At 44.0% G+C, this 27,928-nt stretch overlaps 1 protein-coding gene across 3 annotated transcripts in view; it reads left to right on the top strand.

Annotated features, from left to right (window-relative positions):
• Positions 1-26,862, top strand: part of SERINC5 (serine incorporator 5) — a 101,257-nt gene extending 74,395 nt beyond the window's left edge. For all 3 annotated transcript variants that reach the window (XM_026498719.4, XM_057307328.1, XM_057307327.1), the window contains 7 exons: positions 4,081-4,292; positions 6,623-6,718; positions 10,149-10,275; positions 16,076-16,142; positions 19,725-19,764; positions 20,426-20,570; positions 22,266-26,862. In XM_026498719.4, the coding sequence (XP_026354504.1) occupies positions 4,081-4,292; positions 6,623-6,718; positions 10,149-10,275; positions 16,076-16,142; positions 19,725-19,764; positions 20,426-20,570; positions 22,266-22,413 (835 nt within the window). In that variant the 3' untranslated portion in view covers positions 22,414-26,862. The remainder of the gene's footprint in view (positions 1-4,080; positions 4,293-6,622; positions 6,719-10,148; positions 10,276-16,075; positions 16,143-19,724; positions 19,765-20,425; positions 20,571-22,265) is intronic.
• The last annotated feature ends 1,066 nt before the right edge of the window (positions 26,863-27,928 follow it).

Below are 27,928 nucleotides of genomic sequence, written 5' to 3'. Positions count from 1 at the left end.
CCTGCCCAGGAGGGAGTCTGCTTCTCCTTCTCCCCTTGCCCTGTGTGCCCTCCCCTCCACTCATGCTCGCTCTCAAATAAATGAAATCTTTTAAAAATATATGAATGAAAATACCTATTTTACCTAGTAAGACTTTTGTTATTTTGTAGATTTTATTCGTATCATATTATTTTATACTGTTTTGGAAAAAAATCAGAAAGTAATGTATGAATTTGAAATTTAATTTTTATTGTGGACAAAACAAAATATATGGTCCAAATTCTTTGAAAATACTTTTCTTTCTTTCTTTTTTTTTTTTTAAAGATTTTATTTATTTATTTGACAGAGATAGAGACAGCCAGCAAGAGAGGGAACACAAGCAGGGGGAGTGGGAGAGGAAGAAGCAGGCTCCTAGCAGAGGAGCCTGATGTGGGGCTCGATCCCAGAACACCAGGATCACGCCCTGAGCCGAAGGCAGACGCTTAACCGCTGTGCCACCCAGGCTCCCCTCTTTCTTTTTTTTAAAGATTTTATTTATTTATTTGACAGAGAGAGAGCACAAGCAGAGGGAGCAGGCTCCCTGCTGGGAGGACCCTGGCATCATGACCTGAGCCAAAGGCAGATGCTTAACCTTAAGACTGAGTCACCCATGCGCCCCTGAAAATACTTTTCATTCTGATTACATTCCTCAGCTTGGTAGTAGTAGTAGTTTTATTTTGGTTTTGGTTTTGTTTCTTTAGAGAACAAATCAAGAGGTGCGTGAGTGAAAGGCCAGTGTTATCATTGTATAATTTGGTAAATATTGGAGTAGGTTCCCAAATACTTACAGTCAGTTTTTAAAATGATTACGGCACATCCTAAATTTTGCCTAAAATTTTCAAATGCATACTTCAAAATAGGGAACTTTTAAAATAATAACATCTTCAATAGTGAGTGCCTGATTTGCCCATTAAGTAGTATGTTCTCTTGAGAATACTTGTGCTTCTTCAGTTCTTATTTTACTGTTTTGATTGATTTTGAAGCCATTTGCTGGGACTAATTATTGATGCCAAGTTTTAACAGGCATTTTGGAAGAGTTTGGCTGCTATGAAATCCTTCCAGAAACCACTCAATAAGAGTGGCTTAAGAGCTTTGCAACAAGTGATGTTGCTGTTGTCCCAGTGTTGAGGCTAATACCCCAGCAAAATCCCTTTTGTCAACATATTCATAGTTGATTTGTCTGCCTAAAATTAGGATTAAGCTAGAAAGATCACCAATAATGTATTTTCAGGTAAATTAATCTAACTTACTAGTTGGGGGGGGTATGTTTTTTAACAAAGACTGTTGTTTACAAGGTTAGTCTAGAAAATATAATACATCACTCCTAATGGAACAACCAAAGTGCTTTTTCTTCCCTTTTTTTCTCTGTTTTCTCTTCGCAATAAATTTCTTGAGAAGGAAAAGATCACAGTGGTAGTAGGACCAAGGCCCTGGGCCCAGAAACCAGGAGGCTCCAGGTGTTCGTGCCCCCATTCCTCCAGTTCACTGTTTCCTCGTAGGCATATTACTCGGCCTCTCTGACCTCAGTTTCCACACCTGCAAAATAATATGGTTGCATTAGATGTTTAACATGTTTTATTTCTTTCTACCTCAAATTTTGCGATTTGAAGTGACAATTCTTTATCAAAAATGAAATAGCAAAAAGTAGAAGGTACATTCAGGTGTTTCTCACAAAGACCCAACTTCTGCATGTGCTAGATTGGTAATTTCCATTGTGGTGGGTGTTACCGAGTCCTGAGCCCAAGTGCAGCCAACTCGCCCACCCTGGCGCCCGTGCGCTGGCGTGTTGGCGCACTGTGCCCGTTGTCTGATCCTTTTCTCATCTCCTTCCAGGTGCTTCTTCCCATTTAGTGTTTATTCACATTTCTGGGGAGTAGTTAAGCGTGTGCCAGAGTATAAAGATAAGTAAGTCATGGCACCTATTTGGGATGTCTGCAAAAATGAGCTGTTTTTGCCAGGCACTCAGCAGCAGGAGAAGAGCAGTGAACACAGTGAGGTCCTGCTCTATGGAGCTTACCTTCTCCTGTTGGGGAGGGCAGGAGGCAGGGGTAGATCATGTTTATAGAGAGAGAGAGAGAGAGCAGGCTTTGGGGAGAGCAGGGCAGGGAAAGGCTTCATGATCAGGTGTGAGGGAGATAACCACAAGCAGAAGGAAGCAGGGGAGATGGAGGCAGGACTCTGCTGGGCCCATGCCCAGCTTGTTGAGGGGCAGACGGGCATCTTCGGTGCTGCACCCCAGTGCTGAGGGGTGGGCCCCAGAGGTGAGATAGGAGAGGGCATTGGGTCAGATCATGTTGGGCTTCCGGGGTCATTGTGTGAGATGAAAGGGCATCACGGGAGTTTGAAACAGAGAACATGATACAATGTATATTTTAATTCCAGAAAAGATTAGAGAGGGATAGAGTTGCAAGTAAGGAGGCCTGTGGGAGATAATCCAGGTAAAAGATGACTGTAGCTGCAACAATGATAGCAGTTAGGATCTGGTATGTTCCCAAGTTGGAACTCGTAGACTTTGCTGATGGTGATGAGGACATGGTGGGGGAGGAGGGAGCCAGGAGAGAAATATTGCAGTCAGGAGTTGTTTTCTTTTTGTAAAAAAAAAATTCCTCTTCTCAGGGCGCCTGGGTGGCTTAATTGGTTAAGTGTCTGACTCATGGTTTCGGCTCAGGTCATGATCTCAGGGTCGTGGGATCAAGCCCCACCTCCGGCTCTGCGCCCCGAGGAGGGCTCTGCTTGTCTCTCCCTCTGCTCCTCCCCCTGCTTGTGTGTGCTCTTTCTCTCTTTCTCAAATAAATAAATAAATAAAATCTTAAAAAAGAGAGAGAAAGAAAGAAAGTCGTTCATATGCCAACAACAGCCCAGAAGACCAGGGGAGAAACAGTCCCACCTCACCCACACACTGGTCAGCCATGTTCACTTTTTCTAAACGAAGCGTTCTGTTTCTGTGTCATTGATTACCATTTGGCTTTTAGCATTTTTTTTCTTTCATTTCTCAAGTCTCATTTTCTGTCATTTCCTTTGTGTGCCTTTTATGTTAGACTAACTCTGTGGTCATTGAGCGCCTGGCTTGGTTTCAGGAATATGATGGTCATTATCATTTCTGTCTTTCCTCCCTGTTTGTCTCTGGCTGCAATAACTTTTTCATAATTAAAACATTTTAGCTGAGTTGCCTGAATACTTCCCAGTTTTGTGAAAACATTAAGCAAGCTGCTTTCTCTGTGAAGGTTTGTTAGCGTGTGGTTACAATGGGGCCGTTTAATCATAAGGCAGATGACAGTGATTCACTCCATGCTCCCTCTTGTCCGTCCTTAGTGGTTTTGAACGCTCTTTTTTGTTGTTGTTCTAATTTCTATAGGTTGTTAAACCACCACTTATTTCTCCCGTCCCTTTTTTAATATTTATATAAACTAGAAAGCAAATTAATCTCTCTTCTTTAAGTTTCTTATTGTAAATCCCATGAGAATTTCTCCTCCTTTCCTAGCGGCTTTTATTCTCCTCCCAGTCTCCCTTCATGTGCGTGGCATGGTTTTGGGGAGGCAGTACCACTGTGGGTGCCCCTGTGCCGCAGAGCGCTGAAGGGGCCGAGGCCAGCCAGGGTTTCTGTGAGTGAGGGTCGCTTGCTGCTTCTCTCCCTGAGGAGAGGCGGCGGCACGTGCGGGCTCCGTGTGCAGTGGGAACACGTGAGGAGAACGCCGTCTACGAGCCACTGTTTTTTAAGACCTGCCGAAGCCGACCCCAGGGTACTTCCTATTCAGAATGGGGGGGGGAGTCCGGTCTGTGGGTGTGCATTTTCGTTGCTGAACACACATAAAACCAGAATGCTTTAGTGCTTGGAAAACGTTCTGAGCCTGACCCGAGACTGGTCTGCGTGTTTTACCTGCACCTCCTGCCTTGGCTGGTGTGTCACTGTGGTAAGAGGGTCGGCGTTCGGGACGACCGGGTGTGTGACGGCCTGGGCCTGAGAGCGCCCTGAAAGCCTGCGGGCCGGTGAGTGTGGTCGGAGAGCGGGGGCTTCATGGACTTGTCTTCTCTCCCCCCCCCTCCCCGCTCGTGGAGAAACAGGACTGCAGGCACGGCTACCAACAAGCTGTGGTACGCCGCTCTGGCGTTCGTGACACTCGTCATGTACTCCGTGGCCGCCGGGGGCTTGATTTTGATGGCGGTGTTTTATACCCAGAAAGAAGGCTGCCTGGAAAACAAAATTCTCCTGGGGCTGAACGGGGGCCTGTGTCTGCTCATTTCAGTGGTAGCCATCTTGCCCTGCGTCCAAAATCGTAAGCACAGTTTTTTCCCTTCCTCCTTATTTATATGTTGTTGTGTGTAAATTTGAGCAAAACCTCATGTTTTTAGTTGTGTTTTTAAATTATGGTCTTTTCCTTAATTTACCGTGGACAGGTCGGCCAGAGGAAGGGTGGGACTGCAGTCTCCTCTTCATGTCGCACACTTGGGCTGAATGTGATACTTGGCACGCCCCCTGTCAAGAGAGATGTGAACATAGTGAAGTCAATAAATAGGAAGATAGATGCTACCATTATTAAATAATGTATTACAAGGAGCCGTTAAATGGAAGATGGCTTGAGTGTATATTCAGTTCTTCCCTATAATCCCTGTGTAAAACTTGAATGAGAAGGCTCCAGAAGGAGCTCTTTCTGGACTCATCTTTCACCCAAGGCCTCTGGGTCAGAAGTCAGGGACCGTGTGGTCTAGGAGTCAAGAAGCAGGAAATCCAGTCTGGCTGAGCCAGCAGCTGGCCCCACGAGCTAACCTTCCTCAGGCCCAAGTCCTTTCTCAGCAAAGCCAACAGAAATCTGTAAACCTTCCTGGCTCAAGGTTGTTTCAAAGACAAATGGAGGAGGGGCGCCTGTCTCAGTCAGTAGAGCATGTGACTCTTGATCTCGGGGTCATGAGTTCGAGCCCCACGTTGGGCATAGAGCTTACTTAAAAACAAACAAAAAACCCACAAAGGCGAAAAGAAAGAAATAATGGGATTTGAAAGTGCTTTAGAAAGTACAGGCTTGAGTTCTCCTTTATAAACAATTTCTGATGTCTTAAGCCAGAATACCACCTTTGCTTATAGAAAGAAGTATTCATGGTCTAATTTTCTTGAAGGTATCTTACTCTACAGGTGATGAAATGCAAATGATATCCAGGTTTCTAATAGGAAAAGGAAAAGGTGGCCAGTAATTTGTAGCCCCTCAAATCATTTCTAAAATGGTGATTTAAAAAGTGAACCAGTCTTGGGGTGCCTGGCTGACTCCATCCCAATTAGAAGAGTGTGTGACTCTCGATCTCGGGGTCATGAGTTCAGGTCTCATGTTGGGTATAGAGATTACAAAATTAAGTAAATAAACTTAAAAAAAAGTGAACTAGTATTGAATAATTTAAAGGTTTTCTGGTACTGAAAATTTCAAGTACATTACTGAAATTGAGAGTCCTAATCTCCTAGTCCCTTTAACTGATCAGTTAAGAATCTCCTAAAACATACTAGTATTCAGATTAAACTACCATTTGGGTTAAATCCTATTTTTTAAAATAGTTATAATATTTTGAAATATTTGGCTTAATGCCGTTAGTTGCTAAAGTTAATCTTATTCCCGTGCCAAAGAGCAACATTATAAAAGACTATTTCTAAAGCTTTATTGGTTAGTACAATTTATTTTATTTTTATTTATTTATTTTTTAAAGATTTTATTTATTTTGGGGGGGGGCAAGCATGAGTGGGGGGCAGAGGGAGAAGGAGAAGCAGACTTCCAGATCAGCAGGGAGCCTGATGTGAGGCTCAATCCCAGAACCCTGGGATCATGACCCAAGCTGAAGGCAGACGCTTAACTGGCTGAACCACCCAGGCTCCCTGGTAGTACAATTTAGTAATTAAAACTCGAAACAAATTTAATCAGAGGGAAGACTGGATGAACAAAATCCTTTCGTGTAGGCAGGTGGTTGAAAATTCCACCAACAAATGATAAATCCTTTTTGTCATATCCTGGTTACTCTGAATGATTGAAGCAGTTTAATTTAAATATTATAACATATGAAAGCTCTTCCCTCAATGAATGCTGAGCCCTAGTGCCTTCTTCTTTGACCTGAACTGGTATTCCCAAAGGTTTTTGGGTTTTCTTTTTTTGGTGTATTGATAGGTCGAGCTTTTTTCCACTATCATGGACTTTAAGTGTCTGATAGCTTTGGAAAATCTGGAATCCATGCCCTATGAAATCTGTCTCCCATTTTCTTCACTAAGCCACGTGGTCTCACAAATAATGATGGTGAATTTTCTTCTGAGGTCTGAAGATTTAAGAGCTAGTGTTCACGAACCTCAGGACTAGGCAGTATGTTTAAGTACAGCTCTTTTTAAAATAACGTGGTGGTGGAGAACTCGGCAGAACCTGGCTTCTCTAAAATAACACAGTTAAGCTCAGTGTATAATTCCATCCCCTTCCCTGTCTTTTTAGTGTTGTTTGGAAAATGTTATTGACGTCTTCTTTCCTTTAAAGATGGGGGCCCAAGTTTGAGGAGTATCATTTGGGGATGGGCACCTATTTTTTTAGGCTTTCTTATTTTTGAAATTTAAAACACTGTGTTAAAATCTGTCACTTTGATTTTCCAGGACAGCCCCATTCGGGGTTACTACAGTCAGGGCTCATAAGCTGCTACGTGACGTATCTCACTTTCTCGGCTCTGTCCAGCAAACCTGTAGAAGTAGGTAAGCCAGCCTGCCTTCTTAGGGAGTGCGTGTTTGCTGTGTGAGTATTTCATTGTGGAGGAAGGAATATGTCTTTACTGAGCTGTTGTTTAGAATGTCAAAGATGCAATAAATCAGAAGAGATGATCTAGATTTTTCACTAAATAAAGTCCTTAACGTCTGATATGAAAATGAAAATTTCTTCTTCTGAGTCTTCTCACTGTGTAGGGAAGACAGGAACAAAGATGGGCTGTTGAGTTTGCTTTGGGGCCTAATCTGCATTTTCCTGCTCTGTGTTTTCAAGGAACATTATTGTGTTTTGCTTATTTTGCATTGTCTTTTTCGTTGGTTATTAATTTACTTTTGTTTAGGTGGTCATCTCTCTGACTGTAAGAGAGAGTGGGAAGAACGTGGGAGTGGGAAGCAGGAGACAGGATTTGAGCCCAGCTCTAACACAGGCTGACTGTGTGACCTTGAATTGCGCTTCTTAAATAATGTTTATTTCTAGAGACAACAGAACATGCATGAGCTTGGGAGTCAGACCTCCTGGGTTTATAGCTTGGTTCTGCCATTTCAATAACTTGTAGAAGGTTATTTACCTCTCTCTGCCTAGATACCTTGTCTTTAAGGATTCTAATTATTATTTTAACAAGGTAATTAAATAAGATTCCTATTTTATAGGGTGGTTTTTAAAGAATTCAATGAGCGTGTATGTGTGTATGAACATATATGTTCCTGGCGGGTCGTGGGTACGCTATAAGGGTTAGCTATTATTATTGTAGAGTGGTTGTAATGATTATTTGAGAACTGTAAGAGCCCTATTATATTATGAATTGTTATCATCTGAGCCCCTTGCCAGTAAAAGACCAAAAGACCATTTCTTATTTTGATTTCTGAACTCATTATATTTCACCATCTGTATCACTTTTGTGATATATAAATGTGTATATAAATGTATAATGTATATACACATAAGTATATATAAATGTGTGTATGTTTGGGTACATTTGATCATGTATAAATCAAGTTAAATAAATGTGCTATCTTTTCTCTGGAATAGGAAATTAAAGGTGTTTTCCTTTTTTAAATGTAGAAAGTAAATGCAAAGATAATTCTGAAAGTTTTGTATACATGTTATTATGTGTATGAGTCTTGTCTTTTAACTATTTATTGTGCAAAGTGATACAGTTTTAGGTCATATTAAGTATAGTCTATCCTGGATTTAATTTTTTTTTTTTTTTTAAATAGCTCTATCTTGACTCTGTGTTTATTTAGGTCTAGTTTCTTTAAGGCTTTCTTTTACAACTATTAATTTCGGTTTTAACGTAATGAGGTTTTTGGCTAGAGTGTTTTTCTCTTAAATGGCAGGTATCACTTATAATTAGCAGAAAATTTACTTTTAATTTTAGGTGGTACTACTTAAATAGAAAAGTTCATATTTTGGTCAGTTAAAAAATTTTTTTTCATTGGCCTAAGAATAAAGATTCCTTACACCACAGCACACACAGTTATTTTTGCTGTCTCAAATGTGGGTGCCAGTAATAATTGTAGTCTGTCTTCTAATACTTAGAATGTGCGTGTTTGTAAAAGGGGTTTTATTTTATTTGTTTATTTAGGGAGGGGGGAGAGGGTGAGGGAGAGAGAGAATCCCAAGCAAGCTCCATGCCCAGCGTGAAGCCTGATGTGGGGCTTGATCTCACAACCCGGAGATCATGACCTGAGCCAAAATCAAGAGTTGGACGCCTAACCACCTGAGCCACCCAGGCACCCCAGCTCTTGAAATTTTTAAGAAATCAGAAAACATCAGGGTGTTCCCAGGTCACACACTATTTTTTTTAAAACTTTTTTTTTTTTTTAAGAGATTTTATTTTTAAGTAGTCTCTACACCCAGTGTGGGGCTTGAACTCACAACTCTGAGATCAAGAGTTGCATGCTCTGCTGACTGAGCCAGCCAGGCGCCCGAGGATGTGTTTGTGTTTAGCCCTTATTTTTATTATTCATTTTTTTAAAAGTAGGCTCCACGCCCAACGTGGGGCTTGACCTCATGACCCTGAGATCAGGAGTCACATGTTCTACCGACTGAGCCCGCCAGGCGACCCACACACGCTATTTTTCCCCTCACCTTTGCCTGGGTAGTTTTATTCTCTTCTGTGGGTGTCAGCAATGTCCTTAGACTGTAATTTGAAACTCTCAGAAAGCACATACCTGAATATTGTCACATTTCTTTACATCGTGATTCAGTAACTATTAACCAGTTACACCTATTAAATACAGTGAACAAAATGATATGTTTGTATTGTTCCCTTGTAAACAGAGCTTTTGTGCACGATAGTAACAAATGGACTTAATACATACTACAGTATCGTTGAGAATGGAACTTCTCCTTAAGTAATTCCCCTGTTTATAAATAAACTGACTTTTTTATTAGCACTGTAGATTTAGTACATTTACAGACCAGATCAATAAAAAGAAACAAAATAGAAACAAGACATATATATTTTTTAAAACAAAATTTAGAGGGGTAGTGCCTGGCTGGCTCAGTTGGTAGAGTATGTGATTCTTGATCTTGGGGTTGTGAGTTCAAGCCCTTTGTTGGGTATAGAGATTACTTAAAAATAAAATCTTCTTTCGTTTTTTGGGTTTTTTTGAGATTTTTGTTTACGTGTTTGAGAGAGAGAGTGAGGAGAGAGAACACGAGCTGTTGCGGGGGGAAGGTAGGGAGAGAGAGAAGCAGACTTCCCACTGAGCAGGGAACCTGACGTGGGGCTTAGGCTTGGAACTCCAGGATCATGACCTGAGCCCAAGGCAGACACTTAACCGACTGAGCCACCCAGACATCCCCTTAAAAATAAAAACTTAAAGAAAAAAAGAAAGTGTAGAGAAAGGGACCATAATGGGAGACCCTTCCTGGGACAGGAGGTAAGAAGTAAGCAAAGGATAATGGCATCACGACCATCCTCTTCCTGACAGTAAAGGGACTTCGCATCCGGGTAGAGGCTTTGGACAAGGCGGCAGTCGTGCCGCCATACATATTTGGTTGTTGCGTAGCCTCGACACGCTTCCAGAGAGGACAGACACGGCGGAAACTCAAGAATGTCTGCATACTACCTCTGTTCAGAGCCTGCCCAGTCAACTGAAAAATGGGTCTCGTTTTACTTTTCACACGTGTTTGAAGAGTACTGAAAAGAGCGAGACCCTACGGCACGGAGGAACCGTGTGGCACTCAGCTGGAATCTGAGGGTCTTGTTCGAAGAGGCTGCGTAGGTGGGGGGGGGGGTGCTTTGAAATAGCAGCAATCTAGTCTGAGTTCAGTGGGACCGTAGATATAGAGAAGTTTCCAACGATAAGCCTTCACTCTTCTAAGCTACCCGAATTTTCCCCAAGTGAATGCGTCCGTGAGCTACAACAGGCTTTTCCAATTAACTGTGATTACTTTGTTTTTCCTTGTAAGCGCTAGATGAGCACGGCAAGAATGTGACGATCTGCGTGCCAGACTTTGGTCAGGACCTGTACAGAGACGAAAACCTGGTTACTGGACTGGGCACCACTCTCTTGTTCGTGTGCATCTTATATTCATGGTAAGTCTTAGCAGATACTTGAGGCGTTAACAGCACAGAGAAAAATGTAAGTAAGCTTTAGCAACGGCGAAAACAAATCCCATCTGAGGAAGAGGGAAAGTAGCTTGAAGTAAAAAGCGCGTGTCACAGCCTCCGACTTCAGTGTTCGGACTTCATTCTCCTTACTCGTATTTATACGGGTAACTATACTAGGTCTGCAGCACATCGCCACCCTTGAGGAAAGGGTTGCACACTAGTCGCTAAAGCAGTATCGGAGGGCGAGGGAGTACAAAGTGGGGGAGAAATGGTATGTGCCAGCGCGTTTGGCAGCTTTCTGATCCACGGGAAATACCACTTGTTCTGCTGCTGATGGATAGAGTACAAAGCAGTACATACATGGTCATTTTGTGCTTGGCCCAAGAAAGACAGGAAACGTCCCTTTTCTTTTATGCTGAAACCCACAGTGCTGTTAAAGCTGTATTTCACATGCTCGTTCGTGGTGGGGTTGGTGCCACCTTTATTTGGAATGTTTAAGAGATTGCCCGAGGAAGAAAAGTAACGGGTAGAAATGCTTAGTTACTGATTCTGAGTACATATTTCACTGATAATTAAGCTTCTCTTTGGCGATGACCTTTCCATGGATAGGTTTTACTTTGGGGTTTTATGTTTTATTTGTTAAGTTTCAATGTATAAAAATTTCGACTTGTCATAGGTGTATTACGGCCTTCCTGTGGCGGAAACGGAAGAACCCTGGGCGTTTAGCTTATGTAAATACGATGTCTTTCTGTGCAGGCTGGTGTTGTCTCGTATACCTCTCACACTCCCTCCTGTTAGAGAGGGACCTATAGGCAGACGTTTTGGAGACGCAGGAACTGGGTACTTTCTCAGTCACGTGTCAGGCCACGAAGTGCTTGCTTGGTTGCCGGTGGTTGTCCCAGTGAGGGTTCCATAACATTGGTTCTCACACTGTCCCCGACCCAGTGGCAGATCCTCCTTGCAGCGGAAAGGACCTCGGTGACCACGTCTGGCCTTTCCTTTTTGTTAATTCCATAGTTGTTCGCTGCATACCAACTGGACCCAAAGCAGTGGGTGGGATTTGGGCCCAAGTCAGTGAATGTTGTCAGGAAAACCATGAAGCCGCCCAAATTGTGAATGCTGATTCTCAGCTCTTCTTTTTCTGAGTAAGCTTTTCCTTCCTGAGTCTGTTTTTATTGGGCTTCAGGGGGAAATGGCAGCAGCATGGCTAATTCCATCATTTATCCCTCAGGTTTTTTCTCTACTGGCATGTAAAAAATATTGTGAATTATGTGAGGAGAAAGTAGATGACTAATGAGGCCCCGTATCACACAAGCGCCCCCGGAGCTTCCAGGTTCGTGCAGGGCCCCCCTTGTGTGGATGCTGCTTTCCGTCCCCACCTTCCAGCAGCACCACGGTGTCGCAGCCTAATGACTAGCATTCAGCAACACCGGTTATTGGCACTTAAACAGATTTCAAGGAGCTACGGTCAGTTTTGAAAATTGTTCTCCTTTGGGAATATCAAACCAGTTACACCAGCCTCCACTGGAGCCCCTGAATTCCAAAAGAGGTGAGGTTTTCTTATCTCTCACTCATGAGTGGCAGTGAAAATCTGATGGGGTGAAAATTCCATGCTGCCAGGTAGCCCCATGTGGTAGGTCTGTCCACATACTGAGTAGCAAATCTCAGCCCTGTTTTATCTAAGCAGCAAACACTTTTTCTCATGTGTGATCAGGCATTCAGCAACCCACAAAAACAGATGATTTTATTCTGTCAAATTTCTGTGTGGGTTTTTTAGTGATACAAAAACAAACAAAAGAAATGGTACCTCACTATAAGACAGTGGTGATTTTTTTCTGTATATATAAACACAACTGTATTTTATTTTTATTATTTTTTAAAAGATTTTATTCATTTGAGAGAGGGAGAGAGCGTGCACGAGCAGGGGGTAGCAGCAGAGGCAGAGGGAGAAGCAGACTCCCCTGCTGAGCAGGGAGCCCGACGCAGGGTTCGATCCCAGGACCCTGGGATCATGACCTGAGCCGAAGGCAGATGCTGAACCAACTGAGCCACCCAGGAGCCCCATCCTTTTTTTTTTTTAAAGGTATATCTGGAATTCTTTTATTTATTTATTTTTATTTTTAGGTAATCTCTACACCCAATATGGGGCTTGAACTCACAACCCCCAGATGAAGAGTTGCATGCTCTTCTGACTGAGTCAGCTGGGTGCCCAGGAATATCTAGAATTCTTGATAGAAATTGTAGGAAGCCTGAAGATGGCGTAGTGTGAACGTTACATGTTTTCACTGAAAGTCCCAAGATTGCTTGGGTTTGGGGTTAACTTCTTTGTAAGGTCCTAGAAGGCTTACTGCGCTATCTCCTCACCTGGAGCCAGCCAACCCCACCCTCCTTGAGTTTCCTGCTAGAGTGCTGGGAGAGGCAGGTTCGTAGTCATTTTTCCCCTGGGATTATTTGGAGTAAGGTACTTCACTGAGGTACAAGGATAAGCTGGATGACTTGCCTCATTTTATTATTAGGAGGTACTTGTGCTATAGTGGTCCTGGCCGTTTCAGTTTTAACTATGCTTATGAGGCAAATAATTATTATCTAAATGTTTAGGAATTTGAATATAAAATTGGAAAAACTAGGACTCTTTATTAAATGTCAACTTGCTAATTCAAAATGAAACATTCATGGCAATAGGGTAGACCGTGTACAAATGAGTACAAGGTTGGTAAGACAGAATTGGAGAGAAGATTGGCTTAAACTAAGAAGAGTTGGCAAATCATGGTATCTATTCTTTTGGTGTGTTCTGTGTCTGCTACCTTTATTTAAGAAAGGAGGACAAGTTAAGAGAAAAAAAAACATGGAGGAGGAGTATACAAGCTTTATTTTGAGAATCCTGCTGCTCCCTCACCTACCATCTAGAAATCTTCCTGGCTGTGCATTAGGGGGCATGTCAAGGCCTCCCCCCAGTTCACATAGGACTGTGGTCTCCTTTGGGAGCTGTGAGTCACCAGTTACACTGTGCATCGGGAACATGATGAAGTGAACTTCACACAAAGGGTGGGAATCGTCATGAGATCTCCCAAGGGCCCTGTAAGTTTGTCAGGGAGCAGAATCTGTGTTCCCCAACAGAAAAGTCTGGATGTGCTCTCTAGAGATTTTCTTTAGGGAAGTTTGGCAGGTCCCAAAGCAGCTGAAGCAGGTGCAGAGAGCCACCTGCATTTTTGAATCATTCTGCCAATATGGAAGAGGCCCTGGGCATGGCGGGGGGTGGGGGGAACGACAGTTTTTTGTTTGTCACAATAACTGCAAGGAACTGCTGGTTTCTTGTGAGTGGGGGCTAAAGATAGTCAACGGGCTATGACTTGTGGGTACGGTGAAGCCCTGTCCCAACCAAATGCGGTCAGTCCTCTTCACACCCCACAAGAAGCAGTAGGTGAAAGTTGCTCCTGCCTTAGCCCTGGAAGGGAAGAGGTTCTGCGTAATCCGGGAATTGTTGTTTAGCAACATGTCTTGCACTCACCAAACAGAGGGATCTGAGTGATAGAATGCAGACAATAAGAATGTCCTAGGCTTTTAAGGCATTTGTAAAAACAATGTTTCCTTGGTAATTGCAAGAAGAGTATTTTGTGGGTGGAGGCCATGGCTGAATTATAATATTTTATAGTGGCATCTACTTGTAGAAGTCCTCTGTCATTAATGATGAACTGAATACAGGTATTTATTTATGTATTTTCAAAATTAAATTCAATTAATATATAATGCATTATTAGTTTCAGAGGTAGAGGTCAGTGATTCATCAGTCGTATATAACACTCAGTGCTCATTATATCACACGGCCTCCTTGATGCCCATCACCCAGTCACCCCATCCCCCACTCCCTCCCCTCCAGCAACCCTCAGTTTGTTTCCTATAGTTTCCTATATGTTTCTTATGGTTTGCCTTCCTCCCTGACTTCATCCTGTTTTATTTTTCCTTCCCTTCTCCTATGATCCTCTGTCTTGTTTCTTAAATGCCACATATGAGTGAGATCATATGATAATTGTCTTTCTCTGACTGATTTATTTCGCTTAGCATAATACCCTCTAGTTCATTCACGACATTACAAATGGTGAGATTCTGGTTTTTTTGATGGCTGAGTAATTGAATACAGGTATTTGGAAATAAGACCAAAAGCTTCCCTATTTACTGCTCTCTGATGATGGAAGGAAGGTGACAGAGGTGCCACAATCAAAAGCTTGTTTTTCTTAAAACCATTTTTTTCCAAAGAATTTACAAAAGTGCAGTATTTGGGCACCTGGGTGGCTCAGTTGGTTAAGCAGCTGCCTTTGGCTCAGGTCATGATCCTGGAATCCCAGGGTAGAGTCCGCATCGGGCTCCCTGCTTAGCAGGGAGTCTGCTTCTCCCTCTGACCCTCTCGCAGCTCATGCTCTCTCTCTCTCATTCTCTCTCAAATAAATAAATAAAATCTTTAAAAAGTGCAGTATTTTTTCTAACCTTTTTAAAGAAGGAATATCATCTTTTAGGTGCAAATCACAGATAATCGATCTTTTTCTAAAAAGTTACATTTTCCTTCACGGAAATGATGCGCTATATTAAATCATAATTCACACGTGGAAAATACAGCACGCTCTTACATGCAGGGGCGAGGTGTATGTGTTTCTTGGGTGCACCGCCATTGGGAAGTATCTCTAAAATTCCTCTGATGAGGCTCGAAGTCAGGAATCAGGAGCGGTTGGGCCTCGGTCAGCATCCATCCGTTCCGAGCAGAAGTGAAAGTGATGCTATTGGACTTGAGTGGCCCATGAAGGAAGCGATGTGCTTGGATCCCAGAGGACCTTTTTGTGAGGAAGGCTTTTTATCGTTTATTTGCATTTCATTGATCTCTTCTCTCTTCGAGAAAGGATGAGAAGGAGCAGAGAAGGCAGTGTTGCCTCGTGGGGTTTATTTGGTTGAAATGAGTCTGCTAATTCCACTTCTCCCGTGGCCACGCCCCCACCCGCCCCCAGGCTGGCACAGAGGATGCTTGCGTGCTAGAAGTTAGGGATTGTTGTCTTTTTCACTGAGTCCCCAGGACTTAGAACAGGTCCTGACATAGGCCCTCAGTAAATATTTGCTAAATGAATTAATAGAGTTACCTGGAACCCTGAGGAGTGTATATATTTCCATTTGCTTAAAATGTTCCCTTTTTCTCCCCAGAAGAAATGCCTTTTTTACCCCTATAAGCCAGATTTTATAAGCTCTCTGGGTATAGGGAGAATGGTGGGAAGAATTTTTTTTTTTTTTTTTAATCACACTGACAGCCACTCTGTTGAATTTCCAAACAGAAAACCTTGTTCTGTGAGAGGCTGGTTATCACAGTAAATAGCTGTGATCTTTGCTTTCCATGCCCTTGCTTTTTTTTTTTTTTTAATGCTGTCTCTGGGTTCTTTCCTTGGTTTTGATCCCTTCTAAGTGAGACTACTCAAAACTTGGGGAAAGATAAAAGGAAAATCAGAAAATCCTTTTGGCTTGGTGTTGGAGGGAGGAGAGTGAAAACCAAGATAATAGGACCGAAAGATATCTTACTTCTTTATCGACAAACTTCTCTTTGCTTAAAATGATCTAATGCAGTCTATGTAAAAAGACATCAACTGTAGAATTGGTCAGTCGGTTTTGGGGTAAAGTGGGATATTGAAACAGGCGACTTCTTTGTAAGGAGCCGGAACTGGAGGGTGCCGTGAGCCTCTCCTGAGAGCTCTGGCCAGGCAGCTCTGCCCTTCCTCTGATGGGATGTAACGTGTGTTTGTTTGTTTCTTAGCTTGACATCAACGACAAGGTCAAGTTCTGATGCCCTGCAGGGGCGATACGCAGCTCCTGAACTAGAAGTAAGTTCATTTCCTTCCCTTGTCCTGCTTCATCTCAGAAGACCCATTTTTCAAGAAGGCTCTTTCTGTCTGTTTGCATCTTTATTGATCTGCATTCCATGATCCCATTTTTCTCAGGAAAGAATCCAGTTTTTGTACAGAAAAAAACAATGTCTTTTAGATGCGACGGGATTAAACTGAATCTTTGATTTTCCTCCAGCAAAATTAGCCTCCAGTGTGGCATTGTTGCCCATCACCCACCCAAGGCCTGGTTAGCTTTGTCGGGCTGCTCGCTGCGGTTTCCTTCCGTGTGTGTGTGTTTTAACTTCCAGTCCCTTCTTCTGTGTTACACCTGTCTGTGTCCTTCATACATAGTGTGACCATGAGGTTATGGGTAATAGCTGTTCTGAAGGAGGAAAAAAGATGGCGAAGGGACGGGGCAAGCATCTGCTCCATGCCGCACTGCTGAGCATTGCCTACACGTGAGCTTATTTAGCTGCCTCAGTTCCCCCAGGTGGGCACTTCACTGGGTAAGGAGCTGGGAACAGTAGGGGTCCGGAGAATCAGGGTGGTTAGCAGATGCCCAGTGGTCAGCAGAATGTCTGTTATTTCCTTACTTGTGCAAAAGTCTTTTGCTGGGGCCCTCAGTGGAACATCCACCAAGGTGAGAAAAGGGCTAATCCCATGGAGGCAGCCAGGAAAAGACTCAGCCCTGACCCCAAGAACGGAAGGAACACGGGATTCCAATGATGGCTGAGACTTAACAGCACTTGCTACGTGCCCGGCTCTGTGCTAAGCATTATATTTGTGATTGCATTTCATCCTCGTAAAAACCCAGCGAGCGCTTTATCTCCGTTTTTACAGAGGGGAGAGACAGAAAAGTTACTTAAACTTCTGATTTGCTGGCATGTGACCTGTGTACTCTGGCTCCAGAGTCCATGTTCCTGAGCACTGCTACCCGAGAGCTCAGCTGCCAGCTCCTGGCCCTGCTGCCGCCCCCAGCCCCAGACCGTGTCCTCGTAGCTTTCCCTGGATGGAGGAGCCCTGGTGTCTGTCGAAACATGGACACTCTTCTCTGCAGCTGGGTCGCTGGGGACGTCTTTCCTGCACCTGACCTGGAGATAGTGAACATTATGAAGGGTTGTCAGTCTGCCAGAGGCATTCAACAGCTCTTTCTGTCCCTTAAAAAAGGAGAAAGCTGGGCTGAGTCTGAATAGGTTACTGCTTCTTACACAGAAGAGAATGGTCTCTAGAAGGCAGGCGTTTGTTCTCACCACGGCCGGGTGACCACCTGTGGAGCGGGTGCGCTCCGGCTTCAATATTCCTGTTGTGTAGCGTGCAAACGCACAGAACAGCACGTCTCTGCATTAGATTTAAGAGGATGTTTTCCTTCTCATTCTACGGAAAATGTCCCAGTGTTTTTTTCTGAACTGGGGAGCGTGCAAAACGGAAGTTGGTTTGCTGTCCTTGCATCACGTTTCACAGGATATACCTTTGAAGGAGAGAGTTAGTAGTTTCTCATGCTAAGTTATGCTTCAGAAGAACCAGGACCCCAGGGTACCATGTCTTGAGCCCTCTGAATGATCAGTGAATCTTAGACTGTGTCAACTTGATCCAAGATTCTGATCCAAGGAGTGTCCCTGATGTAGTAGGGAAACCGGGGCTTGGCCTGGAGGTGCATAAATGAGATGAAGGCTCGAGCTCTTATGTCCTTATCCCTGGCTCTGTGTTCTTTCTAGTAAAAATACTGTCAGCCAGAAAGTGCCAGGGACCCAGGACTTCCCAGCTGGTCTTGCTATGTATAATCTTTCTTTCTTTCTTTTTTTTTTTTTTTTGAAGATTTTGTTTATTTATTTGAGAGTGAAAGAGAGAAAGCACAAGCAGGGGGAATGGCAGAGGGAGAAGCAGGGATCCTGATTCCCCGCTGAGCCAAGAGCCCAATGCGGGACTTGATCCCAGGACCCCGGGATCATGACCTGAGCCGAAGTCAGATGCCCAACCGACGGAGCCACCCAGGTGCTCCAATATGTAATGTTTCTTACTCTGTTTACCAGAGTCTTTATGAAATCATGTATTAATTTTTCATAATCCAATTTTTTTATTAGTTTATTGTTTTGAGTAGGTCAGAAACATGGTACAAAATTTAAAATGTGCCAAAGACTCTTCAAAGGAAAGCATCCCATCCATCTATCCCGGTCCCCAGCACCCCTGCCTCCGTAGAGGCAGACAGTTCAGCAGCCTGATTTCATAGGAAATGTAGGTGGGCCTCCTGCTTCCAGAGCTCTTAGCTTTACCATTTCTTTTTTTTTTCTTTTTTTTTTTTAAGATTTTATTTATTTATTCGACAGAGATAGAGACAGCCAGCGAGAGAGGGAACACAAGCAGGGGGAGTGGGAGAGGAAGAAGCAGGCTCATAGCGGAAGAGCCTGATGTGGGGCTCGATCCCAGAACGCCGGGATCACGCCCTGAGCCGAAGGCAGACGCTTAACCGCTGTGCCACCCAGGCGCCCCAGCTTTACCATTTCTGATTCTGCCAGCTCCACTGCCTTCTAGACCTCCCATGCCTAGACCTTTTTTTTTTTTAAAGATTTTATTTATTTGACAGAGAGAGAGAGACAGCCAGCGAGAGAGGGAACACAAGCAGAGGGAGTGGGAGAGGAGGAAGCAGGCTCCCAGCAGAAGAGCCTGACGTGGGGCTCGATCCCAGATCTCCGGCATCATGCCCTGAGCCAAAGGCAGACGCTTAACAACTGCACTACCCAGGCGCCCCCATGCCTAGACCTATTGCCCCTTGTGAATTGCGGACCTTGGAGTTCCCATCCTGCATTGATGTTCCAGCTCTGTCACTAAACTTGTCTTGAACTTCAGCCCTGTTATTTATCCTGCCTGACCTCAGTTTCCTCAACTGCAAACATGATAATAACCCCAGCAAGTAGAGCAAATCATCACCAGGAGTGAGCTCCATGGGAGTGGGGACCTGTCTCGTTCACCTTGTGTTTCAGGTTGAGTTTTCCAGGAGCCGCTGCTGAGGCAGAGTTGAGGTGCAGGGTATCTATTAGGGATCAACACAGGTGGAAGGGAAGGAAGGGGAAGGAGGCAAAATTGGGCCGAGTTGAGGGGCACACCATAGGCTGGACAAAGCCTCTGTTGACCCCTTGGGTGCCCCAGAGCAGGTAGGACCCGTCAGAGCTGTCGCCAGGGGTCTGTGGTGCACCTGTACACCCCTGCCAGGGGCAGTCATCCAACGTGGGTTGCCCAGGAAGGCTGGCTCTCGGGCAGGGCAGCTCTGTGGCTGGGGGAAAGCCTGGGAGCTGCCGTCCAGAGGCTGCTCACAGCGCTGCAAGTAGCTGAGCCAGCACTAAGTGAGCACCGTTGGAGGGGCTCTAGGTGGCTCACCTCCGTGTCTGTTTCCTGTCACCAGCACCGGAGTGCTCGGGAAGAACAGATCCTTAGTCAGATCCTTTGGAAGGGGTCATGTGAGCGCAGTTCCGAGCCTGGCCTCGGTTCATACGGAAGGCTTGGCACATCACACGGATGGCCCTTAGTGCTTTCCTGACGTGGAGGTAGAAAAGCTGCCTGACCTTGTTGGGTTTGCTCTTCCAGGTAGCCCGGTGTTGTTTCTGCTTCGGCCCCGATGGAGAGGGTAAGTAGACAACCTCGCTTCTGTGCAGCCTGTGGCACTGCAGGCCCCTAGCTCTAGTCTGTAGGTGCTGGGGGTTCATACCCAGATAACATGAATGCTAAGAGGAAAGTTTTCTTCCCAAGCTGGTGTACTGTTGGTCTACTTTTCACGTCCTTCCTGAGTGACTGCTGGCCAGTTTTCTTTGTGTTGCTATTCTGGCCGGCAAGAATCCGTTTCTGTTTCGGCTCATATGTAAGTTAAATTCTACAGTGAGATTTAGAGAAGGAGGAAGTACATTTTTCAGAGGAATGAAATTTCAGAAAATTTCTTTCCTACCACTTCCTTTTCTTCTTGGATCGGAGCATCCCAGGGGCTTGAGAACACATGGCATGGTCTCTCCCTTCCATCTGAGCTTATCCTAGGTTTTCTGTTTATAAGGGCTCTCTTCTGCTCCGTTCCAACGAACGTGATATTAGGAAACTCGTCCTGTGGAGACGGTTCTGGGGTTGGGTGGGGGTTTTGCGCGGAGGGTGTGGATGAAATTGCCTGAGGGTACAATCGGCTTTTGCTGTCTTTCCTACTCACCAGCCCCTGGGATTGACATGAGTGAGTGTGGCTCTGCTAGAGTGGTGGGCGTGCGTGTGTCCACTCACCGAGCCTGCGCTCACCCTGTGCTTTACAGACACCGAAGAGCAGCAGAATGTGAAGGAGGGGCCGCGGGTCATTTATGATGAGAAGAGAGGCACCGTCTATAGCTACTCCTATTTCCACTTCGTGTTCTTCTTGGCTTCCCTCTATGTGATGATGACCGTCACCAGCTGGTTCAAGTGAGTGGCCCATCGTCTTAGACATTTTAGAAGGGACAGTCTTTAGACAATCAAGTTAAGTCCCATTCTTTTTTTTTTTTTTTTTGAGATTTATTTATTTTTGACAGAGAGAAAGCACAAGCAGGGGGAGGGGCAGAGGGAGAAGCCGACTCTCTGCTGGGCAGGGAGCGCGATGTGGAGCTGGATCCCAGGACCCCGGGATCATGACCTGAGCTGAAGGCAGACTCTTAACCTGCTGAGCCACCCAGGTGCTCGAGTCCTATTTTTTAAGTGCTGAGACCCACTGAGTCACAGATCCAATCTCCTGGAGTCAGCTAAACTCTTCTGCAAGTCCTGCTGTGGTCACCTACACAGAAACAGTCCTGGGGTCTCAGCAGTCTGTGGGCGTGCTTTTAATCCTGGGAATTGCTGTTGCCCACGCCCCACAACCGGCGCTAAGGTAGCAAGTATCCCTTCATTCCTTTTCCGTGCATTTACAAGCCTGTGCAATTTTTAAGATGTAGATACAATTATATGTGTTTCCCCTTGAGATTTTTTTTGCTTTGTTTTGTTTGTTAAAGTTGGCACTACATGATGGATCTAACTTTCCCTGTCACTACATAGAAATTCTTTTTAATTCTTTTTGGATCATTTTTCACTGATCCAAAAGTTTTGGTTGGATCATAATTGGTTATAACTCAGAATATACATGGGATAGACATTTAGGCTCATTGTGGTTTGTTTTATCCATTCATGCAGCAACTGAGTGGCTCCTGTGTGCCGCACTGTTATAAACGGCAGGTTTATAATCCAGCGGACACAGAGCATGATCCAATGCAATGTGGCAGGTAGTGCTATTAGGGAGGAAAATGAGGAAGAGGAATGAGGAGTACCAGATGGGGTTTGGGGATGGCGGGGCCAGCAGAAGGCTTCACTGGGGAGATTTTTCCAGAACATCCTAAGGGAGAAGAGAGGAGAGAGTTTCTAATATGTCCCCAGTGCATCTAATGCTTTGGTAATTCCTGGAAAGTTTTGACGTGGGAAGCTTAAAGGATGGAGGGAGATATAATTAATAAGGCAGAAAATAACAGTTGTTGTCAAGTATGTGGGAAAGATGAGAACCCTTTTACAAAAACTCCTGCTAGGGTCATAAACATGGTGCCGCCACTTTGGAAAATCTTCGGCAGTTCCTCAAAATGTTAAACACAGAGTTACGGTATGATCTGGCTGTTCTAATCCTAGGTGTGTATATCCAGCAGGAAGAAAAAGTAGTCCACACAAAAACGTCTACACATGTTGATAGCAGCATCACTTATCACAGCCAAAAAGGGAGAAACAAAATGCGCTATCTCCATACAGTGAACTATCCCTCAGCAATAACAAGGAATCAGGTCTTGATATCAAGTACTGATCCATGCTACGACAAGAATAGACTTTAAAAACCAGTCACAAAAGGCCACATGATTCCATTTATATGAAATGTCCAGAATAGGCAAATGCAGAGAGACGGAAAGTAGACTAGCGAATGCCAGGGGCTGGGAGGAGGTGGGGTAATGGCATACGTGGTGTGAGTTGTATCTGAATCGAGCTATTGGGGGCGGGGGGAACCAACCAGAAAGGCTGGAGGGATAGGAGCAGGGAGACCCCTTCTGGAAGAGACCTTTTCCCTGCCTGTTCTTTTCCTGCTCTGACCACAGTTGGCTCTCGTTTCCACAGCTATGAAAGTGCCAACATTGAAACCTTCTTCAGCGGAAGCTGGTCCATCTTCTGGGTCAAGATGGCCTCCTGCTGGATGTGTGTGCTGTTGTACCTGGGGACCCTGGTCGCTCCCCTCTGCTGTCCCTCTCGGCAGTTCTCTGTGTGAGGAGGATCTGAGCAGGCCTGCAGGTTGGAAGTGACGTCCTTTGAACAGTGTCCCCGGGGTCTGAGCCGTGACTGGTGTTTGGTGAAAAGCTGGCATCCTCTGACTGGTTTGAGCGGGTCTGAAAAAGGCTTTCAGAAAAAAAAAAATCACCTGATTGGCTTTTTAATTCAGAAAATCAAAAAGAAATAGCCATTTTATTCTAAAAGAATTGAAATGTTCAACCAAGCTGATCCTGAGTGATAATATATTTTGTGTGTGTCTAAACCCTAAAAACTGGAATAGAAATTAGGCTAGTATTTTCCTTCTGTACGTTTTTTTACCGAAACAGAGTTTGGGGCATGACAGGGATAAATCTTACCTTGTCATTCTTACCTTGGACTAGAAAAACTTGCCAAAGTCTTGAGCCCTCAGGCCCTGACGGAATGCAGACCTCTGTCACGCCCCCCGACCACAGCCTCATCGCGGACCGCGCTCATCCTGCAGGCTCCTTGCTCCCAGCTTCTTGGTATTTATAGGGTACAAGAGGAAGCACCTGCTTTTAACTCCACCCTTGGGCTGTTTCCTCCTGGCCCCCAGACGTTTCCCTTTGAAGCTGTGATGCTGGGAGTCACAACTTTACTCTGTGCCCTTGCCGTTCCCAGAGGTCCCCTCATCCTTTCTGGGCTCAACGTCTTTGCTATAATGTGAAAAAGCACAATTTGCCGTCACTACCATGTGGTTCCCCCACTGTACTATTCCTTCCTGATCCAAGTTCCTGCAATAATTATGACTCCTATTTGTGGTGTTATTCACGTGATTATAGAACAATATCCATGTTGTTTTCTTTGTCTGAACGATGGAGGGCTGTCGTTCTTACTTGTTTGTACTAGTAATAATAATACTGTAGGACCTTACCCAAAAAGTCGCTTCTTGACTGAAGCCTGCTGTCCCCCTCTTTCAGTTGTGAAAGTCAGCCGGTTTCTCTTCCACCTTGAGGCCTTTGAAATTGTACAAGCAAAAGGGCTCTTGTTTCCTGGATCTGGAATGTGAATGATCATATTCACTATGGTTTTTTGGAGTAAATTTGCTGAGGTGAGGAGTCCAGGCAGCACGTCAAACTGGGCTGACCAGATAAGGCCTATCGTACAAGTTGTAGAAGTGGCCAAATATACTTAAAAGAAATAGGGGGGGGGGGGCGTGGTGAGGAGGAGGGTGTTTAGTTAAGCCATAAGCAGCATCCACGGAGATTTCCAAAAATATGTACTTGTAAAGTAATACTCATAAGAGATTTGACTTTAGGCAGCTGCCCAAGAAGATATCCATGTTCAGTGTTGATGTCCGTCCTCAGTCAGGGAAGAGTTTTCTCAGCAGAAAGTCTGTTAGGAACCCCAGTGGAGACGCGGTGGCGATGCCCCCGTGAGTGTCTCATGTGGGTGGAAAGGGTCCGCTCGAGCTCTCTGGCACAGAGGGTCTGAGAGTGGAGACACTTGACCTGTACTTTGTGTGTCCTGCCGAGTTGGGCAGAAGTGGGTCCCAGTGTGCCAAAATGTTGGTGTGGGGAATTAGGCAAATTCTTCATTTCTGCTCCTTTGCCCTCCTCCCAGGAACACAAGCAGGGGAACAAATTCACTGGACGAATTCCTCTAGAATCTTGCCTTATTTATGATGTTTGAGATTCCGTTTTTAAAGGCACTCGTGTATGGGTGAGAGCCTTGTTTTGCAAACTTTATCCAATTTCTTATTTTAGGCCAGAAGCTCTTTGAGCTTGGCAGTTGAAAGGTCCTCTGGCATCACAACATGGATAGCCGCCACGTGCAGGCCCTGCTAAGCCAGTGGGCCTGGGAGCTCTGTGGGTCGGGGACAGGTTGAGGGAATGGGTTGTGGGTGGGACAGCCCCCTGGCAGGAGCTGCACAGCGGCTGGTGCGGTGACACAGGGCTCTGGGTAAGCTGAGGTTGGCTTTAGGAAAGACCGTGAGAAGAGCCCCATCAAGAGCTGGGATGCTAGTTTCATTGTGTTTTCTTCCTGCTAGGGTCTACCTGGTTTGGGCAGCCAGCGGTGTGACTTCAGAACTGGCCTTAGGGCAGGGCACAGTCCAGCTGACAAGGCTCCTGTTCCTTGGCTGGTCTTTGCTGGCGGGCTTCCCCTGCAGAAGGAAGCGCAGGGAAACAGAAAGGAAAGGACATTCCTTGCCAGTGGCAGGGCCCTCAGAGCTCTCTTCTTCAGCTGGCCAGCCAACCCATGTTTGCCAGCTGCTTACAACTTGGTTTGTGGCCCAAAGTTGTTCTTGAAGTTTGGTCTGACACAAGAGGCACAGTTGCAGTCGTTCTGATTTTTATTCTCGACTGAGAATCGGAGCAAGTTTATCTGAATGATGGGAGAGATGTGGATGTACCCTAAGGACTGAGGGCATATAAATAAGTTGACTTTAATGATTATTAATTGTCATAAACAATACTCAGGTGATGAGTCAACGTTTGTGGGTGTAAAGAACCTACATTCTTGTGCTATTGTGATTTAAGAAACTGGAAAAATTGTGCCAATTGCTTTGAGTTGCTGTAATGATGGTGTTCGTTGGATAAATTCACTGATCTCTTTTTAAAATAATTTTGCTTCCTACAACTTTTTGTACGTGATTTTAAAAAAAGTACATTCCCAGTAGCTGCTGGTCAGACTCCTTTAGCGATGCAAGTGGGAGAAGTTTTTTAAAAAACTCTGTGTGTATGTTTCTTCTGTGCTATTCCTTCGATGTGGAAATTTTTTCCCTTCTCATTTTCATGAATAAAAACACTAAGTAGGGGAAGGGATTCTCCTGGGAATGTTGCTGTATACCTAGATGGGTTATCTGACTGAACGCCGGAGATTTTTCTGTCAAAAGCATTTGGAAACCTGACTTGGTCCTTACTGGGTTGAGTTTTTGTAATACTGGTTAGCTAGTTTTGCTTTTGTCTTCTCTGTTTCTTGGGAAATGGCTTGAAAGAATTGTTCCCCAGAGGTGTTTGGGGTTCTTTCGTGGAGTAGAAGGACTGTGTGCATGTGGGCTGTTGGAAGGTGGGGTTACTGGAGATTTGGGGTTCTGGTGCCCATCAGGAATGGCCAGCAGTTGGGCCCCAACACCTCATTTTTTTAATTTCCAGTTCCTCAGAGGATCCTTCATTCTGGATGACCTTTGTGTAGTGCTAATCCTCCCCCTCACCCCCATATTGCCCCCCTCTGTCTATTTAAGATTATATACTTATTTAATTTCAGCCAGAAGTTTGTCACCATTGGTGCTTTATGTTACCCTGCAAAGGGAATTCCAGAGCCTTTGTTTAAGCCTCCTTGTCTTTTTTTCTCCTTTGACTGCCTTTTCCAAATAGCATTTCATTTTGGCTTATATGTGTATTCTACTCCTCTTGGAAATGAAAGCAGTTTTAATCTAGAAGGGTGTGACCTTGGGCTAGGACCCTGCCTGTCTAGAGAGACCACTGGGTCCTCCTTAACCGGGGCAGTGCAGTAGTCACTCCGCTCATGGAATTCTCTCTAGGATACTCTCCTAATAGAACTAACTGCCTCTGCTTTGTTCTTAAGACCGCCATGTTTCCCGCCATCTTTAAAATGCTTGTAAAGCCTCAGACACGTTCATCTAGTGTTGCATTTCAGGCAGAGATGGGCTCTCTCATGTTGGACCTTCGTTACAGAGCTAGAGAGCTGTTTACGTAGATCTTTCAAACTAATGCTGGTCATTCTAAAGATCTTTATCTTTTTAAAATTTTTAAATTTTCTTCCTCAGTAAATCACTTACAGAGGCATTCAATTTGAAAGGGGGAAATGTTTGGCTTTTACCAAAGAGGGTTTTTTGTTTGGTTTTAAGCAAAATTCCTTCAGAAAAACATAATTGGGTAAGGATAGACAGAAATCCACTTCTGTAGGAGTTTAATCATATCATGTGAGTAAAATGATGGAAGAACTCTTTAAGGTAATCCTCTGGGTGAAGGATCCTGGGAAATTCTCTCAGGTAAAGAAAGCATGCAACAGATCTGTAATATATGTCTTGAGAGTTATTTATAAGAAATTTAAGAGGATTGTTTTGCTTTCCTATATTAAAGATTTAAGTTCCTTTTTTACTTTGCAAAAAAAATTCTATGAAAGTTTTATAATTGTAACATTGTTAATTTTTAAAACTTTTCCAAAACAATTAGTTGTAGCCAAATTATGTGGTTATGTTTTGCTCTATTTAGAATTTGAAATGTAAAATGTATGGTAAATTTACTGTTTGAAATTTATAATAGTCTTGGATATGATTAGAGTTTTGGTAACTTTTTAAAAATTATTTTCTTCCCTCTAGTCACAAAGGCAACTGTGGGTTTATATTTGTTTTTTCGAATGCTCATTTTTCTATGAAGCATCTGAAGTTGACCAGTCCTTTCCTATGTAGAAAACTCAAAACTTGTTAACTCTGTACTTTAATAAAATTTAAAATGGAAAACTACGTTGCTGTTGTTGTGGTAGTTATTGTTTTGGTTTTGGGGTTTTTTTATAATTAGAAGTCCTCCAGGTGGTGTTTCCTGAAGACGTTGCCTTCAGATGGTAATCACCTTTCTTTCAAGCTTATAGAACCTTTTCTGATTCTTGATAATGAAAATATAAACATGAAAACCGAGTTTTTTGTTACCTTCACCACCACCTCCCCAAAGCTTTTGTGGACTGCTTCCTTTTTCCTATTCTTAGGCTACTGCCACACTATCTTAAATATGTGAATTAGAGTGAGTCTCTAAGGAAGGTAGTAGAAGTCTTCCAACATAGGCCTTCTTTTTCAAGATTTGGCTTTTCTAGGCCTTTCATATTTTCCTTGAAAATTTAGGCTTGAGTGGGATGGCATTGTGTCATTAGACTAATTTGGGGACTAATTATAACAACATTAAGTCTTCTGATCTAGGGTTATTTTTCATTCACGTAGGTTTTTTAAAATTTCTTTAGTAGCTATGGTATAGTATTGCTATTTTTATTAAAATCTCTGTGTGTGAAATTTAATCTTTTTTCTTAAAGATTTTATTTATTTATCAGAGGGAGAGAATACAAGTGGGGAGAACAGGGTGGCAGGCAGAGGGAGAAGCAGGCTCCCCACTGAGCAGGGAGCCTGACACAAGACTTGATCCTAGGACCCCAAATCATGACCTCTTTGAAGGCTGACACTTAACCGACTGAGCCACCCAGGCATCCCATAAATTTCATCTTGATTCTTCTAGTCCTTTTTCTAATGTGAGATTAGTTTCCTGAATGTTTAAATTATGCATATCATGTAATATAAAATTGACCACCATAACCATTTCAAAGTATGTGGTCAGTAGTGTTAAGGACATCCATACTGTTGTGCAACCGATCTCCAGAACTCTTCTCATCTTGCAAAACTGAAGTTCTGTACCCATTAAACAGCAACTTCCCACCAGCCCCTGACTTTCCACCACTGTTCTTTCTGTCTCTCTGAATTTGTCATTTGCTTCATTAGCCCCCCTCTGTGTCTTCCCACATACACACTGATCCTGTTCCGGTCTTCT

Source organism: Ursus arctos, unplaced genomic scaffold (genome assembly GCF_023065955.2).
Source record: "Ursus arctos isolate Adak ecotype North America unplaced genomic scaffold, UrsArc2.0 scaffold_5, whole genome shotgun sequence".
NCBI lineage: Eukaryota > Metazoa > Chordata > Mammalia > Carnivora > Ursidae > Ursus > Ursus arctos.
The sequence above is the reverse complement of the archived record's forward strand: the minus strand, read 5'-3'. Positions and strand labels throughout refer to the sequence as shown.